The sequence below is a fragment of the Rhipicephalus sanguineus genome, chromosome 1, assembly GCF_013339695.2.
Source record: "Rhipicephalus sanguineus isolate Rsan-2018 chromosome 1, BIME_Rsan_1.4, whole genome shotgun sequence".
Lineage (NCBI taxonomy): Eukaryota > Metazoa > Arthropoda > Arachnida > Ixodida > Ixodidae > Rhipicephalus > Rhipicephalus sanguineus.
The window spans coordinates 194,531,733-194,548,067 of record NC_051176.1 but is presented as its reverse complement, the minus strand read 5'-3'; the positions used below and the strand labels follow the sequence as shown (position 1 = coordinate 194,548,067).

At 44.5% G+C, this 16,335-nt stretch overlaps 1 protein-coding gene across 1 annotated transcript in view; it reads right to left on the bottom strand.

The window, feature by feature from the left end:
* Positions 1-3,559: 3,559 nt before the first annotated feature.
* Positions 3,560-16,335, bottom strand: part of LOC119404887 (endoplasmic reticulum mannosyl-oligosaccharide 1,2-alpha-mannosidase) — a 14,754-nt gene continuing 1,978 nt past the window's right edge. The window contains exons 2-5 of the mRNA XM_049412320.1: positions 12,113-12,232; positions 9,452-9,653; positions 4,778-4,909; positions 3,560-3,832 (exon numbers count right to left, since the gene is read on the bottom strand). Of these exons, the coding sequence (XP_049268277.1) occupies positions 3,626-3,832; positions 4,778-4,909; positions 9,452-9,653; positions 12,113-12,232 (661 nt within the window). The 3' untranslated portion in view covers positions 3,560-3,625. The remainder of the gene's footprint in view (positions 3,833-4,777; positions 4,910-9,451; positions 9,654-12,112; positions 12,233-16,335) is intronic.

Below are 16,335 nucleotides of genomic sequence, written 5' to 3'. Positions count from 1 at the left end.
GATCGGCTCCACGCGGCCGTACCGCGTGTCAGTTTTCGTTTTGTAGCAGATCATGGTACAGACGCATACACATATATCGCGGAATGCAGACACTGTCCGTTCTGTCGCTATGTCGGGCACTGCGTATCCCGGACCGTGTAATAGTTTCGAAATGCTCTTTGGCGTGGCGGCCACCGCGCGCTATCGGACGGTCGTGCGAGAGTGCCGGAATTTTTTCTCCACTTTGGCAAAAAGAAAGAAAAGGCTTTGCGGTGGGTACTTTAGGCAATATTTGCCGTGGCGATCTATTTATTTCTTTGTTGGCGGCGATGGCGTGCGTCAGGAGAGGCAAATTTGTACTCGGTGGTTAACGCGTACTACCCTTTAGTGCGTAGTTATGCTGCGTTCCCGGCAGGTACGTATTAACGAGGTTTCACTGTACTACATTCTAAACAGGATTAAAAAGAAGACAACACTCAGCATCCTGTGTCTTTGGTGGTAGACAGCTTCCACACAATAAGCACGTGAGCCATTTTAGCGCAAAGAGAGGAGCAATCTCCTTTCCCCTAATGTGAAATATCCATTGTGCTTGCAGTTTTGTGGGTAAGAACCTGGAATGAGCAGCATGTCAGTAATCCTAATATGCGAACCAATCAGCTATATCAATAAAAGAAGAAAATGAGCCCTTTTACATCTGTAGCCACTATACGGAGGCAAAGTAAAAACAAAATACAAATACTTAAAACATTTCTTTTTAAATAAGAAATAAAAGTTAGTACTCTTTGGTCATTCTATTAGCATAACCTTTGAAATAATTTGCATCATGGTAAATAGTTTACAAATTCCAGAAATGAAGCAAACAAACCCTGAAATACAATATTAAAAATTAAATGTACTGAAAATTCAGAGGTGTGTTTGTGTGTGTTTATATATACATTGCAAGTCTAAACGAATTTCTGCAACATTGTACTAGCACGCACTTTCCAAGATCATTAATTTATTGTTCCGAACACCCACTACAGCAGGCAACTCCAGGTTAGAAATAAATCAATATGGCTGCACTTATTCACTGCTTACAGACATCTTGTTGGGTAGGCTTCAATGAGTCCTGCGAACTCATGCCTGAGTTTAAGATCAATGCTAGGCCTTTCATCTTCAGCATTTGTGCTTTTCCTGATGATTTTGATAAGTTACACTTAGTAGGACGTCACAGAAAGCCTTGCTAGCTTACATACAAGCCTGAAGGGACTAGTCAATAGAGTAATAAATTATCGAATTACAAATACTCAAGACAGAGCAAGGGCCCCCCCTTTCTTCTTGTTGAGCAATGACTACATGTTTAGATTCATAGACGTAGTAGTCCAGCAAAATGTGGTTTCAGCAAAGCGAAGCAGAGCAAACGGAAATTTGAAAAAAAAAAAAGAGTATGAGCTAGAGCAAGAATGAATGAAAATGCGACTATACTGAAGTGTTTTTTTCAGCATGGCGCACATAAACAACTGATTATATACAGAGGAGAAACATCTTGCAGACAGAAATAAAGTGTATCCCAATGTTAATGTCAAAACAACCAGTTGGATGAGATATTCTTGGTCTTCAAGCTCTTACAGGCATCATCAATCCTGTTCAGGTAAGCAACAGAGTCGCTGTAGGTAGTACAGCTGTTTAGCAGAAATTACAATTGGGCAAGTAAGTAGAACCTCGTTGATACGTTCCCGCTTAGTACGATTTTCCGGCTCCTACGGTCGAAATCGCGAAAATTAAAAATAACCCAATACAGCTGTGTGTAATACGTTCCGGTTAATACGTTCCCGGAAAATACGATTATTCGGCAGCAACGTTCAGCACCGCGGAAAACTGCGGTCGTATGATACGTTTTGTAATCTGAAACTCCCATTCAGGTGCGCAAAAAGGGCCCTCTCGTGTACTTGTGAAGCGCGAAGTGGCAGACAGGCAATGGCAGCTTCTCCGCAGTGCCTCCCCCCCCCCCCTCCGCGCTTTCTCTGCTTTGCACAATTGTCCCCTCCGCGTCTCTTCCGAACTGCTCGATCGCCGCTCTCTGTCAACCACACACCGACCCAAAGGCGGGGGGCGACGCTGGCCGTCAAAATCTTCAAACGGCTTGAGGCGGAAACGCACATGCCGCCGCCGCATCGCCACCGCTGCACAACACGCCGCAACCCGTAACTATAGCAACGCCGCCATTGTTCCCAGTGAATATGGCTGATAATTTCCCCCACACTTTTCTCCCAGAGCGCATTCGTTTTTGGGTTGCTGCGCTTGGCGCAATTCCAGTTGGCGTATTTCTCTGGCTGGGCAATTCTGCCTACCAGCGGGTCGTCAGAAGCTGCCAGAAAAGATTTGTTCTGGAAGATGTCTGGAAAGTTTTAGGTTATCACACGGCAAAACGAGACGATGCGCGCTCGCCGCCATCTTTTTGAGGACTCGACAGATCAAAGTGCGGGTGCAAGGGGACTTCACCTTCGGTTGCCATTACGCCGGGCGTTATCTTTTAAAGCCCGTTCCGCCGTGTGAGATGGTACGATTACGAGTGGCGGCGACCATAGCACAGGTCTGAAGTTAAGACAGAACGCAAACTGATCAGCGCGAGGATGCGACGTAGTATGTGATTGCCGCGAACAGCTGTCGCTTTCGGGGACGCTTATCACTTTCGCGAGATTTCGCATATCGTGTTGTACTACGATTGTTACGTGCACTGTGAAGAGTTGAGTTTGTTAAGCCTTTAGCGGGGCAGATTTTTCTTCACGGATGGGGCAAGTCACGCGTGATCTTGCGAACGTACGTTATCGTATCCCAAATGCGTATGCTCGAGAATATCACTTCTGCTCTTCGGCAAACCTAGCCACATATTTCCAAGCGGCAATGCAGAAAGAACCGACGCTCATGCGGCGCAAAGTTTCGTCTGCTGACACGGCGGTAGCTTTTCTTTACGTTTACGCTGGTTGTCACAGAGTTCGACTTTGCAATATTCGGGTTGTCTCGGGATTTCAATACACGTGACCAAGACGTTATTTTCGGTCAGGACCGGAACTAGCTGGCTGACCTCTGGCTGCCAGCAAGATGCCAGGAGTTCGAAAACCGAAGAGTCCCTCCATGTCTTTTGAGAAATAAAAATTTTTTGCCCTTGCACCTCAATATGGCCTTGTCAGCCCCAATTTTTACTGGATTCGGATCGTACATTTTCCCGGATCATACGTTTATTTTCAGCGTTTTTTCGGAAACGTATCAACGAGGTTCTACTACTTAGGTTAAACTGCGCGCAAGTACGACAAAGGCAAGATGTAGTACAGCTGTACGTAAGGCCTGGTTTAACATTTTGCATTAGCATAAAAGGGAACTGCTGCTGCATGCAATTCAAGGCAGGCCTAATGAACCACTCCAGGAGATGCATGTTCATGACCATAAGAACAAAGGATCATGTCACTTTTACAGAAATACAATGCTGCCACTGCAGTTGTGCATGGAGTGACATGGCCAGTGCAAGCACAACTCTGCACTGCAAGCTGTGAGCCAACAGCCATCCATCTATGCAGCAGTGGTACCTACGGTGACACTGAAGATGGAGGACTCCTTAAAATTAACGATCCCCAATATGGTGAATGCTAATTATAGTGGAAATGTGGTGTCAGGACGTGTACAAGGGCAGCAGATGGGCTTCGGTATTGAATAGGTATCTGGTCGGAGAATACCGCTCCAGTACATCCTCCTCACTGAAGAGCAGGTAGAGATATTTGAGTGTTTCAGCCAGGAAGAAACTCTCCATCATATCTCGTGGGCCAGTTTGCTTCGTGTTCAGTACACTCCCAATAGTTGTGTACCCACCACCAGGCACCTGTATAAGCAAAGGAAGACAGTTCAAAAGGCCAAGTGAGCTTGATTTGCCGGCAGTCAACCCTTACAACAACGTTTTGCACAACTGGCTCACATCCACAAACAGCAGCTACTCCAAAAGACCGTGTGCCATGTTTTGTACAACACTACACCACCAGCTTGCATCTTTAGCAGTAGCTGTCACAGGAACCTGTGAACACCATTTGGTACAGCATGTGCTAAAAACTTCTTCAAGGCTGTCGTGCAGCACTTCTCTAGAAAGGTGTGGAATATATCTGATATTACAGGGCATCACTTCACAAACTGTCATGCAAGTCCTTTTACCAATGATAAGAATCTCACATTGTGACACTGGAGATGAGTTTGTGCTAGGTCTCTGATGGGGATCGCAGCATGTGCAGACAGACTGCAGCAATGCCAACACAACACACGCAAAAGTTGGCCCTACCTTTCTTCGGGCCATACCTTTTTGAAAAAAAAAAAGTCATATAGCTACAATGTACAGCTAATCCTTGAGCTCATTTACACTCTGGCAGCAGCCAAAGTCATGTAATCCACTGTAATCATCAGATATTCATGCTCTGGTAGACTACTCTGGCACTTGGGTGGTGCTGAAGCATTCAGCATCAGTCGGTACCTCCACAATGACAGGACATGATTTACCTCAATGCCAACTATACCAAACAGGCAGAAGTAACAAATTAAACGTCCACTAAAATATTCTTATCAGTGATTACTAACCGCACTGTCAGACACTGAGGACCATTATGATGCAGTTCACATTTGTCGGCAAAGCAGGGTGCTTTGAGCACTAGAACATAAGCAAGTCTTTTATCGGCACAGTTCTCATACCACTGCTGTTTTGCATGCGTTTTTCAAAGATCCATTTAGCAAATGCCCTTCTTATATTCAGATAAAAAGGAGCCGCAATTAAATGCTTACAAACCTTGCAGTGCTTCTCAAACCCCTGGAATATACGCCAAGCCAAATCCCGGTAAGTCTCATTGCGTGTGAAGTAGTACATGTACCAGAGGCTTTCCAATGTCTCTGGTCGAAGAAGGTTGTGTGCATCATTGCCCTGCAAACAGAACACAATGCTATATAACCATTTTTTACTATTGTTCACACAAGTGTACATACACACATATGCAAAACCAGAAGAAACACACCTAACTGTTATTTGTGAATGCACAAAACAATACTGGATGAAGCACCAGATTAACTAGCAGTAACCACAAACAAATGCTATATATACACAAAGGTATATATCATCACTGATACATGTACGACAATGTATTGATAACTTTAATAACCCAGCTGTGCAAGAAATGAGCACTACAAAACATTCAAAATTCACATGATTAGTAAGACATCAAAATTACTGCAGGAATACTTCAGATATAGCAACTGTTCCAGATAATTTTTCCGTTACAAAATATCATTGTACTATACAGCACAATTATACTACAGTTTACTGTCTTCATTGGGATATCTACTGAGCCAAATAAGTGACTTTGCAGTTTCATTTTAAACATAAATTTAGTCTACAACAGCTAGACGTTGCACACTAAGCTTTATACAGTGGTCAATACAACACTACCTGTAGTGTCAGGAGTCATCAAGGTTTCAGCGTGCTTACAAGCGCCATCTCTGATGCTCGACAGAAACAGCGAACGACCTCGAAGATGCCTTACGGTTGCTATGCACTGAATGGTATGTGGAGAGAGCGACGCTTAAGGGCTCGGGTCTCAGGTGGCACTGGCTTCAAGTATCTAAGAGGCGCGTGAATTACCACTAGACGCTCGACTCGCATTGTGGTACGACGCATACAGGCTCCCCAAGCATCGCTTAGTGGCGTTGCTGCTCTTGACAGGCAGTGCCATCTCTGGCATAAAAACAGAAACTGGGCGCAAACAAAGCGCGTTTGCCCTTCTCTCCAACATGCTGCCGCTCGCTTCCATGCACGTGCAGAGCTCTCGCGGTGAACTTGCGGCGCCTCACAATGTACCGCCCACAGAACGGCTTCAAAAAGATCTTCAAGCCGGACAGGCACTTCCGAAAAGCGAACTTGATAAAAGAAGAAAGGCTCGTCAATCATGTTTACGGTGAAGAGCAGACAATCGATGACAACGATGCCCGACTCAAAGAGAAATGCATTTCCCCAAGTCGCAATTACACCGTGTAGGACGTATACCTCCAGGTAAGTTTCATTCTGTCGTGTTAAAGATGCGTAATGATCTATATGCACTCCGAAATGAAGCCGTGCACGCTATCGATGTTCTACGTTATGGACTATGAAGCATATGGTTGTTGTTTTGATATGGCATGCTTGCAGTAGCAGCAGCGTACTTTCGTAAACGAACGTTTGCAGCGTGTGAAAAAAAAGAAGTTATACGGCCATGGCACTTTTTCCTCAGAAGGTTAGAGTCAAGTCCTCCGTGCTGCTGGAGCATCACCCACCAATTAAGACGCGAGGCAGCTAGCTGAGCTTTAACCACTGTGAAGCAAGATGAACTGCTCGCCTCGTTTTTTCGGCTCTCGCGTCATGCTAGCACTCCCTTTTTATGAGGATATCGACTTTACAGGCACATAAAACCTGCTGCGCGAACACAGCTAGAAAATCGCACAAAGTCAGAAGGTGGCTACTGCAAGGTGGCAATTGCAAAGCATGTATTAAGTGCGAGTTATATTTAGCAGCTTAAATATATATCATCCTAATAAAGTGACAAAAACAAAGCAAACCAGCAGAACGATGTTGAAGTTTGCTGAAGATGCACTGACGTCCATTCCGGCGTGATAAAGCAGCCTTCCCAATGCGTAAATTGCAGGTGCTGAACTTTTGACAATGTGCCAAGTTAAGCTGAATTCAACCAATCGAGCAACGCTAACGGTATAACGCGAGTGTGAACGTTCAACAGTGACGGGTAGGTCTCACAAACACGGGGAATCAAAACACAAAGTTGTTTCACCTACAACCGTAACTGGACCTTCACAATGCGAGAAGAGAGCAAGTAATCATTACTGTAGTCACTGCGTGCATGCGCCGCATCACGTACTGATTCAGGTAGTGGAAATGAACGAAAGCGATGAACTGAGACAGACAAAACAGAAGGTGAGACAGCACTGTCAGCTAGGACATAATTGATTCTCCTTACAGCGGTCACCGCATGTCACCTTTATTTCTCGAGCGACATGCCCGGAAACAGATACAGTTTCACACGTGAACCGCGTGCCTTGGTGTTGTCTGCACTGTTGTGGCAGGCCACGACACCCAGCAATACTTCGGACCTCGCTTCCGCTGGGTTGCTTAAATCCAGCTTTGCACTGCAAGCCTCTCAGTTCAGTGTGCCAAGCTGTCGGCACGGCACCCCAGTTTCCCGCACCGACTGAGCAACACGCGCGCGTGCGCGTGTTCCCACTGCCGACAAACGGGCCGAGTGGGCTGCGCCTACCCCCAGTTTTGCCAGAGCTTCTCTCCAGAGGCGGAGCACGGCGCTGTCTTCACGTCGTAAACTTGAGCTTGGGTTCCCTATAGGGCGTTGCCCAGTCATGTAGCATTAGAGCTTTGAATAAACCAATTTTATAATTCAACTCTATAGTGCATCACCATAGAACATGGTGTCAAAAGTCTGAGCTACGATACCTCACATCACCAAGTGAGTGCTCATCAAAACCTCCAGCCATGACTGAATCGGGAACTAAAAGTGATCAGCGCATCCAACTTCAACCCCCTCAAGCCTTCAGTTTTGAAAGGTGGGAACGTTTCCGAACCGCCAGTGGTCTTCATCACCAATCAGACACTGATTGATTGATCAAATCAACTCATTGATCTACATCATGGGTGACAAATCTGAAGACGTCTTCACGGCACTTTGCTTGACAACCGCCAACGCGAAGAAGTATTCCAAAGTCATCGAAGCCTTTGACAGCCACCTCGTTGTCAAGAAATACCTACATCATCTATGAGAGAGCGCTCTTCAATTGCCGTATACAAGACGAAGGTGAACCAATGACAGATTTCATCACAGCTCTGCACACTTTAGCCAAGCGGTGCGACTACGGCGACTTAAAGGGGTACTGACACCTTTTTTCGAAGGCGAGTTTACTCTGCCATACAAATCTCCTGTATATAGAGACAGCTCTGAGCAAGTGTGAAACTCTGCAAATGCTGACAAGACATTTTATTTTGATATTAAAGTCAATTTTCCCATGGCGCACCTACCGACATTGACAATACCTTGACATCAGGCCACAGTACACACTCGGGTGACTTCACGCAGCAGTCTGGTTAGTTGTAATGATGTCAAGTAAAAAAATGTTACGTTTTAAAAGTTACCATATTAGACATATCACCCGCTCTAAAATGTAATCGCAATGCAGACAATATGCACACTTCACCTTGAGGTGCGACTTAACCCTTTGTAGGTTCGCCTATATTTTTGACACGATGTTATAAAAGCCGGCTATGGTACATACGTATAAACTACACAGAAATAATATAATAAAACAAATTTCATCAAAATAAAGCCAGTTCTTTGCTGGAAAAAAGTGGCACTCATGTGGGACATCACCGAGTATTTGGAATGAAACGGCCGGAACAAGGGGCGCTGAAGAGAACTTATGATGTTGTGCAGAAGAACACTGTGTGCACCTCATTTCCAGCAGCGGAACAGCGCTTGCACATTCGCCTTACAAGTCTTCTTAGGGCTGTGGTCTGTTCCTGTAAAGCTTGCTTCACCACCACACCAATCATTCTTTGTCACTTCTGTTGTCCCTTCTTCCGCTGTCGAAATGGTCGAGTGCTGATGTTGTCCCTGAATATCTGCCCACTTTTCAAGAGGTATATGATATCAAAAAAAAAATTATTCCCATGCAGTTATCTGTGATTAGGCTTAGCCAAGAGTGTGGCCATTTCGCAGAGGATTGTGTTTTGATGTACTTATCAGTCAAGTTACTGCACAAATCTACATAAACACATGATGACCGGAGGCTGAAATCGCCTCTCTAGAAAACAACAAAAAAAGAAGACTATCTGGTGTTTTGAATGACAGGATTTTTTCTATCTAAACGGGGCGAAAATTCAGAAGCTGCTGCAAAAAGCAGAACAAATTTCAGACATTGTGGCACTACTGCCGCCTTCGGAAAGAGCGGCAAAACAATTTTTCTGGAGCTTACACAGACTTATGAGAAATAGCAGCCACTTAGCATAGGGCTAAATGTGACAGCTGATGTGGGAGAAAAGTTTTTCTACAGAAGAAAAAGTGGGACGTATGTGTCCCGCTGCCGCAGAAAGGGCACTGCGAATGCCTCCCAAAAAGGCCACTTCACGGCATTGCGACCTCACACTGATGAGAAACCACCCTTTCAGGTAGATTAGAAGAGGGAAAGTATGTACATTTATTTGTTCATTTCAAATACTTGGAAATTTCAGCAGCTTCAAACTCGGGTCAAAGCAAATTCAAATGTTGTAATATTCATTAGAATATCTGAACAGCTTGAATATTTGCACAAGCATAAATGAAATGTGTGATGCCACGTACCTATTCAATGTTTCAAGAAAAAAGAAAAACCTTGTTTCTTAAATCTGAAGACTAAAGAATAAAGGGAACAGCGCAGTTACCTTTATCAAGATATCACGGGTCCCCTGTGGTTTCAGGTTGAAGTGGGCAATCTCAGGTGACAAGAACGTTGGGTTGATTGAATACATGCGTATACAAGTGTCCATGAGTTCTAAAGCAAGTTCCATGTGAGCTTGTGGCATTCCTCCAACAACATGGCCCAGCATCAGTGTCCCAGGAAAATAGCACACCAAGTGGTCCTGCAATTACCAATACAACTACATCACAGTAGCAGCAAATGTGCTCTCTGGTCCAATCTAAAAACTTGACTTCCAATCATCATCACACGTCAGCACAGCTCTTTTTCATGTAACTTTGTCTTACAAACACTATAAGCCTTCCCTTAAAGGGGCCCTGTAACACCTTCCTCAGTTATCATAGAATGTTATCTCCTGCCACAAAACCTTTTAGGATCTGTCAGGTACAAATAGAGTTTTCGGGGCGAGTCAAGCACTTTCTTTCTTCATTCATTTATATGAGTGCACTGGAATCTACACAGTGGGGAATGGCAAGGGGGCGATGAACCACCCAAAAGTTGCGTTGCTGCGCATGGACTCACACATTCCACCCCCCCCCCCTTTTTTTTCTTCAATGCATTGGCTGCTACTTCTGGTTCATACATGCGCAGCGCCTACATGTGACGGCTATGGCACTTGACGGCATGACAGGCGGCTTCCCAGATCATGCACTGGTGTGCCATTCGTGAAAGCAGCTAATACCTGTCTGACCCACTTGCTGCAATGTTGGGCCCACTTGCAGTGTAGTTGGGATGACATCTAAAAGGAGGGAGTAAGCAATTTTCGGCTGTTTTCAACAATAAATTTAAATGTCCCTGTGGAAAGCAGCGCAATAATATTTGGGTCACATGTTCATAGAAGCCTTGCCTACAGATCAGCAACATTCTGACGAGGTTCAAAAAGTGTTGCAGTGCCTCTGTAAGTCCAAGCTTCATATTTAAAATTAAAATTCTCACAATCACAAAATTATTCTTGTTGCAACCAAAAATCTCTTGACACAAAACTGTAAGTTGCTCACCATTAAAACAAAAAGGCAGGCATAAATAAATGAACAATTTACTAACGCACATAATGAAAACTACTAAATCTGTCATGTAAGTCACGATGTCATCTAGTGTGGCGAAATTATTCAGTGGCTTTATGCTGAAAAGAAAAAAAAAAAGGCAGAAAGGGATTCAGAGTATTATTAGCTGAATCATGCAGACACCAAGGGTTTTATGGCTGCTGCACATGACCATAAGTGATTAGCCTGCAGAAGCACCTGAAAAACCTTCTATACTGTAATATGGTGTAATCTTAGGAAGCTTCCATGCCATGGTCCATACTGTCTTTATTTCCATAATGATCACACCTCTGAATTTTGTCACCCAAATTTAGTTACTTTTTTTCCTTCCCACATAATGATTGCACCCGTAACTGACTATGACACAACATTCATTTGAAAGCGAATTCAACCGATTTACCACCCCTAAAAATTAAGAAAACGGTTAAATACATTTACAGTAAAACCTCATTAATTCGAATTCGGTTATTTCGAAATCTCGCTTAATTAGAATGGTTCCTGTGGTCCCATATTCTGTAATGTAAATTTGAGTGGATAATTTGAAGTGGTGGTCAGCACCCGCCCGGTTAATTCGAGAACTTTGGGTGCCATGTGCCAATTCCCGATCCCGATTTCGCAGCAAATCCACGGAAACGACAGTCCTTAGGAGCCACAAGGCAGTGCAATGTGGCGGTACTAATGAGTGATAGGTGAAGCAGCCGAGCCTCGCTGCTTCAAGCGAAAAAAAAAAAGAGAGAAAGAAAAAGCGGTCTCGTGGTCAGCTGAAACGTGTGCCTGCAGAAAAGAAGATGCGCTTCACTGCAACACAGCGGTGACACGTGGGCAGCGTGTCACATGCTTCTCGCAACGTCAGCGCGTCATGATTTACCCATTCTTTCTGGGAAAAGAAAAATAATGAAGGATAGTCTGACGAAAATCACGATTTATGCGAACCTGCCAACTGGCGGTTGCTCTGGCAATTTGCGCACTTGCATTGCTGGCGCAGTTCTTGCCTGCAACGCCTGCTTCGAAAACTCAGTTCGAAAACTTCAATGACCATGTTTTCTAGCCAGAACACATCGTGAATGCCGTCGCACTGGCCATTATTAAAATCTTTATTTTACCAGAAAAAATGAACGAATGGTGTCATCTTGCCGCGCTGACGCTGCAAGGAGCAGGTGACAGGCTGCCCGCGTGCCACAACCGCGATGCAGTGAAGCACACCTTTTCCACAGGCGCGCATTTTAGCTAACCACAAAGCATTCTTTTTTTTTCGCTGACAGCAGTGAAGCCAGCCATTTCCCCAGGTTTGCGACAAAAGTGGGACCCAGTATTGCTGGAAAACATAACCCCTGGAGCCACAGACTAGCAGGCACAGCAAACGACCACTTCCGATTACTTTCAGCAATTCAAAATTCCTTGCATCCCGCTTTTTGTATATTTCATTAATTCGAAAACCTGCTTAATTCAAAGGTTTTTCACAGTCCCAGTGACTTTGAATTAACGAGGTTTTACTGTGCATGTGTTTCATGCTGAAGTTCAACATCTGCTGTGCTCTCTTACTGCAATTTCCTGAAATGTAATTTTAATTAATCATACCATTTTTTGGGTAGAAGGTGCGGCCACGCACAAGCTCTCCAATAAAAAGCAACTTGTTCGGCTCTGAACGCCTAACCAAATACTTCTGGATGCCTTCCACAGCAGCCAGGTAGTCTTCTTTCAGCCTGCATGAAATTTCAAAATACTTCATCACTACTTAAAAAACAAAAACAAAAAACAAATATAGTAAAGCAAAGCATAACTTTAAAGGCCAACAACTGCAACGAAATTTGATTTGAACAGAATTGGATCAGAATGTGTAGTATATGTTGGGTAAGTAATCATAACGACATTAAAAAATCTTCCAGTCAGGTATTTAATTTAAAACCGATGCTCTAATTGTCAGCTAGAAGACAACGCGGCACTCTGGCAGTGCATCCGGGCAAATATGACACAAACGGAAATGACGCGAATCCCAGCCCACAGTCGCTCATGAGCCGTACTACCTGCAGCTGCATCCCTTCTTTTTCTGTGTGACGACCCTCTAGGAGTGGCTAATTCAGAAGTGTTTCAAATCCTTTGTAGTACAATGCCAACGAAATGCATGGCCGTAGGCGGCTGGAACACGTATGTCACGGCCGGGGCCAGCTTTTACGCTTTCCCGAAAAATGTAAAGCTCCAAAACCTGCGCGCTATTGCAGCGACATGAAAGGAATGAGAGCTATCAAAGAGTGCAGTGCTTTGTGCGGTGCACTTCAAGGATGACTTTGTGTACCACCGGTATCTCTTCGCCCAAATGCCGTTGAAAATTAAAAGAATGCTGAATCCTGTCGCAGTTTCTTCAATATTTAGCCACTGCAAACACAACAGCATGAAGCCCAGACCAGCGTTCAAAAAAAGTGCCGGCGACAAGGGGTATATTTTAGGGGTGTGCGAATCTTCCAATTTCAAATATTTTTCTAACAGTGTTTGCTATTCGATTTGATTCGCACCGAAATTTGACTATTCGAACTATTCGAACTTACGAAAGATAAATACAGTCAACGTACGCTTTTTCGGACTCTCTTGGGACCGCAAAATAGTCCGAAAAAACGAGTTCATGCTTTTTTATTCTGTTCATGCAGTCAAATCACCACAGCCACATCCGAAATAGCTTTAATGCCCCCGGTACACTTATCAGGCATTTTGGTGCGTGCCCAGGCTCTCGTGAATACATTCGGTACCTGCCGCAAATCCCGCTTAACTACGTGCCAACCGTTAATTGCAAATTAGCGTCTCGTGATGAGCACTGTTGGTACCAGCAAAGCGCGGAATAGATTACGGCTCTCACGCATGGAGCGTTTGGAAATGATGACGTGGAATGCAAAGACTGTGGTGGAAGAGTGGATGACTCGTCCAGCTTTCCCCAATGCGCGCACACCCTCATCGCCGAATCTTTGCTGATACGCAGCGTTTACTGCCACGTGAAGCCGATCTTTCCTAGTGGTGTGCAGCACATCGCGAACCGAGCTGACGCCGTCACTGCCGGGGCGCCTTCTGTACCATATGCACGCGTTTGCCGTGATAGCGTTCGTTCTGATAGGCCTAGTTATGACATAGCTACTCCGTTCCCGATCGCTCAAGGGCGCGGTGCTGGCGAGCTGATTTTGTTTGTGAAGGCAACACGTGCGGCGCACTTAGCGGTCTCGCACAAAGAGGCAGCATGAACGGCAGCGCGGTGCGTTCGGGTTATACGCATACTGCGCTGGGCCACATGTACTACTGAGTGCCATGAGTGTTAGCTGAAGATGCTTATCATAAGGGTTGGGCGCGTTTGCCACCTGCTGCCATCACGCCTCCGTGCATTTCCGGTGCTTATCTGTAAAGACATCGCCGCACTGCGCCGTGACACTGGCCCCTTCAGATTTTCGATATGTTCACCACTCTGGCATTGCGGCAAAGCTGCCTTTCGGACTCTGCTACGGTCGCAAACTCACTCAACTCACGAAAGCGCTGGTTCAAACCTACGAGATTATCTATAGACGCGGCAGAGGTGGGGGCTTTAATTCATGCCGTTTCGGACCTGAAATTTGGGCAGAAAGTCCGAAAAATCGGACGCCGAAGAGTTTCTTCAGATGTTGATATACATTGACATCTATGAGGCAGATTAGGAACTCCGGACTCAAAAGGAGCACGCCCTTGTCTGCCACATCAGTTGAGCCTCCCCAGAAGTTGGAGGAAGAGGAGAGATTGAGCGTCTTTTCCTTTCACGTGTAAAGTGTTGCAGACACCACATTGGTTGCACCAAATCATGTAAATAAATACAATTCAGCCTCTGCATTGCCTCATTCTCGATAAGGCAACTAGAGAACATTACCCCTCCAGCGCTTCACCAACCTAGCCAAAAGAAACACTTTCATATTGCTGTCTCATAAGAATATGCTTAGAGATGCTCTGCAACTTTTTCTTCTGTAATTTCGTTTCGAAGTATTAAAAAAAATATTTGACAAATATTTGACAACTATTCGAAAAATATTCAATTCGATTTGCACTCACATTTATTATTCGAATTCACTTCGCACTCAAAATTTTGCTACTCGCACAGTTCTAGTATACAGGGCAGGGAACATTACCCTCCAGCGCTTCACCAACCTAGCCAAAAGAAACACTTTCATATTGCTGTCTCATAAGAATATGCTTAGAGATGCTCTGCAACTTTTTCTTCTGTAATTTCATTTCGAAGTATTAAAAAAAATATTTGGCAAATATTTGACAACTATTCGAAAAATATTCAATTCGATTTGCACTCACATTTATTATTCGAATTCACTTCGCACTCAAAATTTTGCTACTCGCACAGTTCTAGTATACAGTCGAAACCCGCGATAACGAAATCCCGAGGGAACGAAATTCTCACCGCAACGAAATATTTTCAGAGCACCGGCGAACGCCCATAGGAGTCAATGCATTTTGTAACTCGCCACTACGAAAGATATTAATACCGCAGTCCCTCATTAACGAAATTTTTGAAACACGAGTGCGCAAATAATCTACTCTCGCAACATTAACTAGATTTGAAAACTGCTGAAATGCATTCATGCTACACTTCAATTGCGGAAAACTATTGCTACAGCGCACTTGAGAAGCAGCCGCCATCATTGTTTACAAAGAAACATAAAGCTGGCGACAATGATGATGGCTTGCCGAAACACCTGCTCGTTATTGCGGACTACGTAGCCAAATCCAGATTCCTCATGGAGTTTTGTTCGTTGGCTTGGCTCTTTGGTTGGCTTTGTCGGCTTTGTGCGCACATGGTCGCGTGTGTGTGCCATTTGTGGAGCGTTTGCTTGGTCGCTTGGTTTAATGTGAACTGTGTGTTGCGATTGCTTCGTCCGATTTCGCTGCCTGTGAAGATGCTGCCTCCAACGGAAAAGCGGAATTTCATCACGCTGGAAGATAAGGCTGCAATCATCAGTGAGGTGGAAAAGGGCAGGAAAAAAATGGACATCGCCGAAGAATTCGGCGTTGCGTGCAGCTCGCTGTCCACAATTCTGCGCTGATCCGCGCTGATCCAGCGGAGCCGGAAGAAGGTTCGCCTGTAGGCGCACTTGATGACGGTACTGGTGACAGCGCAGTGCCGCTGTCACTGACTACCGCCAAAGCAAACTTACTGACTTTTGGAAATAAAATGTGTTTTTGTAGGCTTGTGCGAATATTCGAGCACTTCAAATGTTTGAACGAATAATAGAGTATTTAAATTATTGAAAATTTCGAAGTATTCGAAATGAACGAATAGGTGTATATTAGTCCGCCTATGACCCCCCTGTAAAGGTGGTTTCACTGCAGTGGAGGGACGCTGTGCCGTGAATACACCTTTGCAAAAAAAAATCCGCACTGTCCACTTGTAACTTCCTGTAAAGGTAGTTTCACTGCAGCGGAGGGATGGTATACAGTGAATACACTTCTCAAAAAAAAAATCCGCACTGCCGTGAAGCCTCACTTTAAGGTTAAATGAACATATTCGACATCGATTCATCATTTTTTAAGTTTAAGAACTTGTTATACCGGCTTATATGCTCCAAGTATAGTAAATTTTAAAACGCAACATATTATTATTTGCATTCTACCAAAAGCCAAATCCTGCTACTATTAAAAGTTGCTTCCACTTCCTTTGAACCAAAAAGAATGACATTTGCACATGCCTTGTTACAATTTAAAAAAAATGTTGTGCAGGTTGGTTGGGTCATGACAAATATGCTCACTTTTCATTATAATATGTGATATATACTATTTGAATTCGGTTCGAATT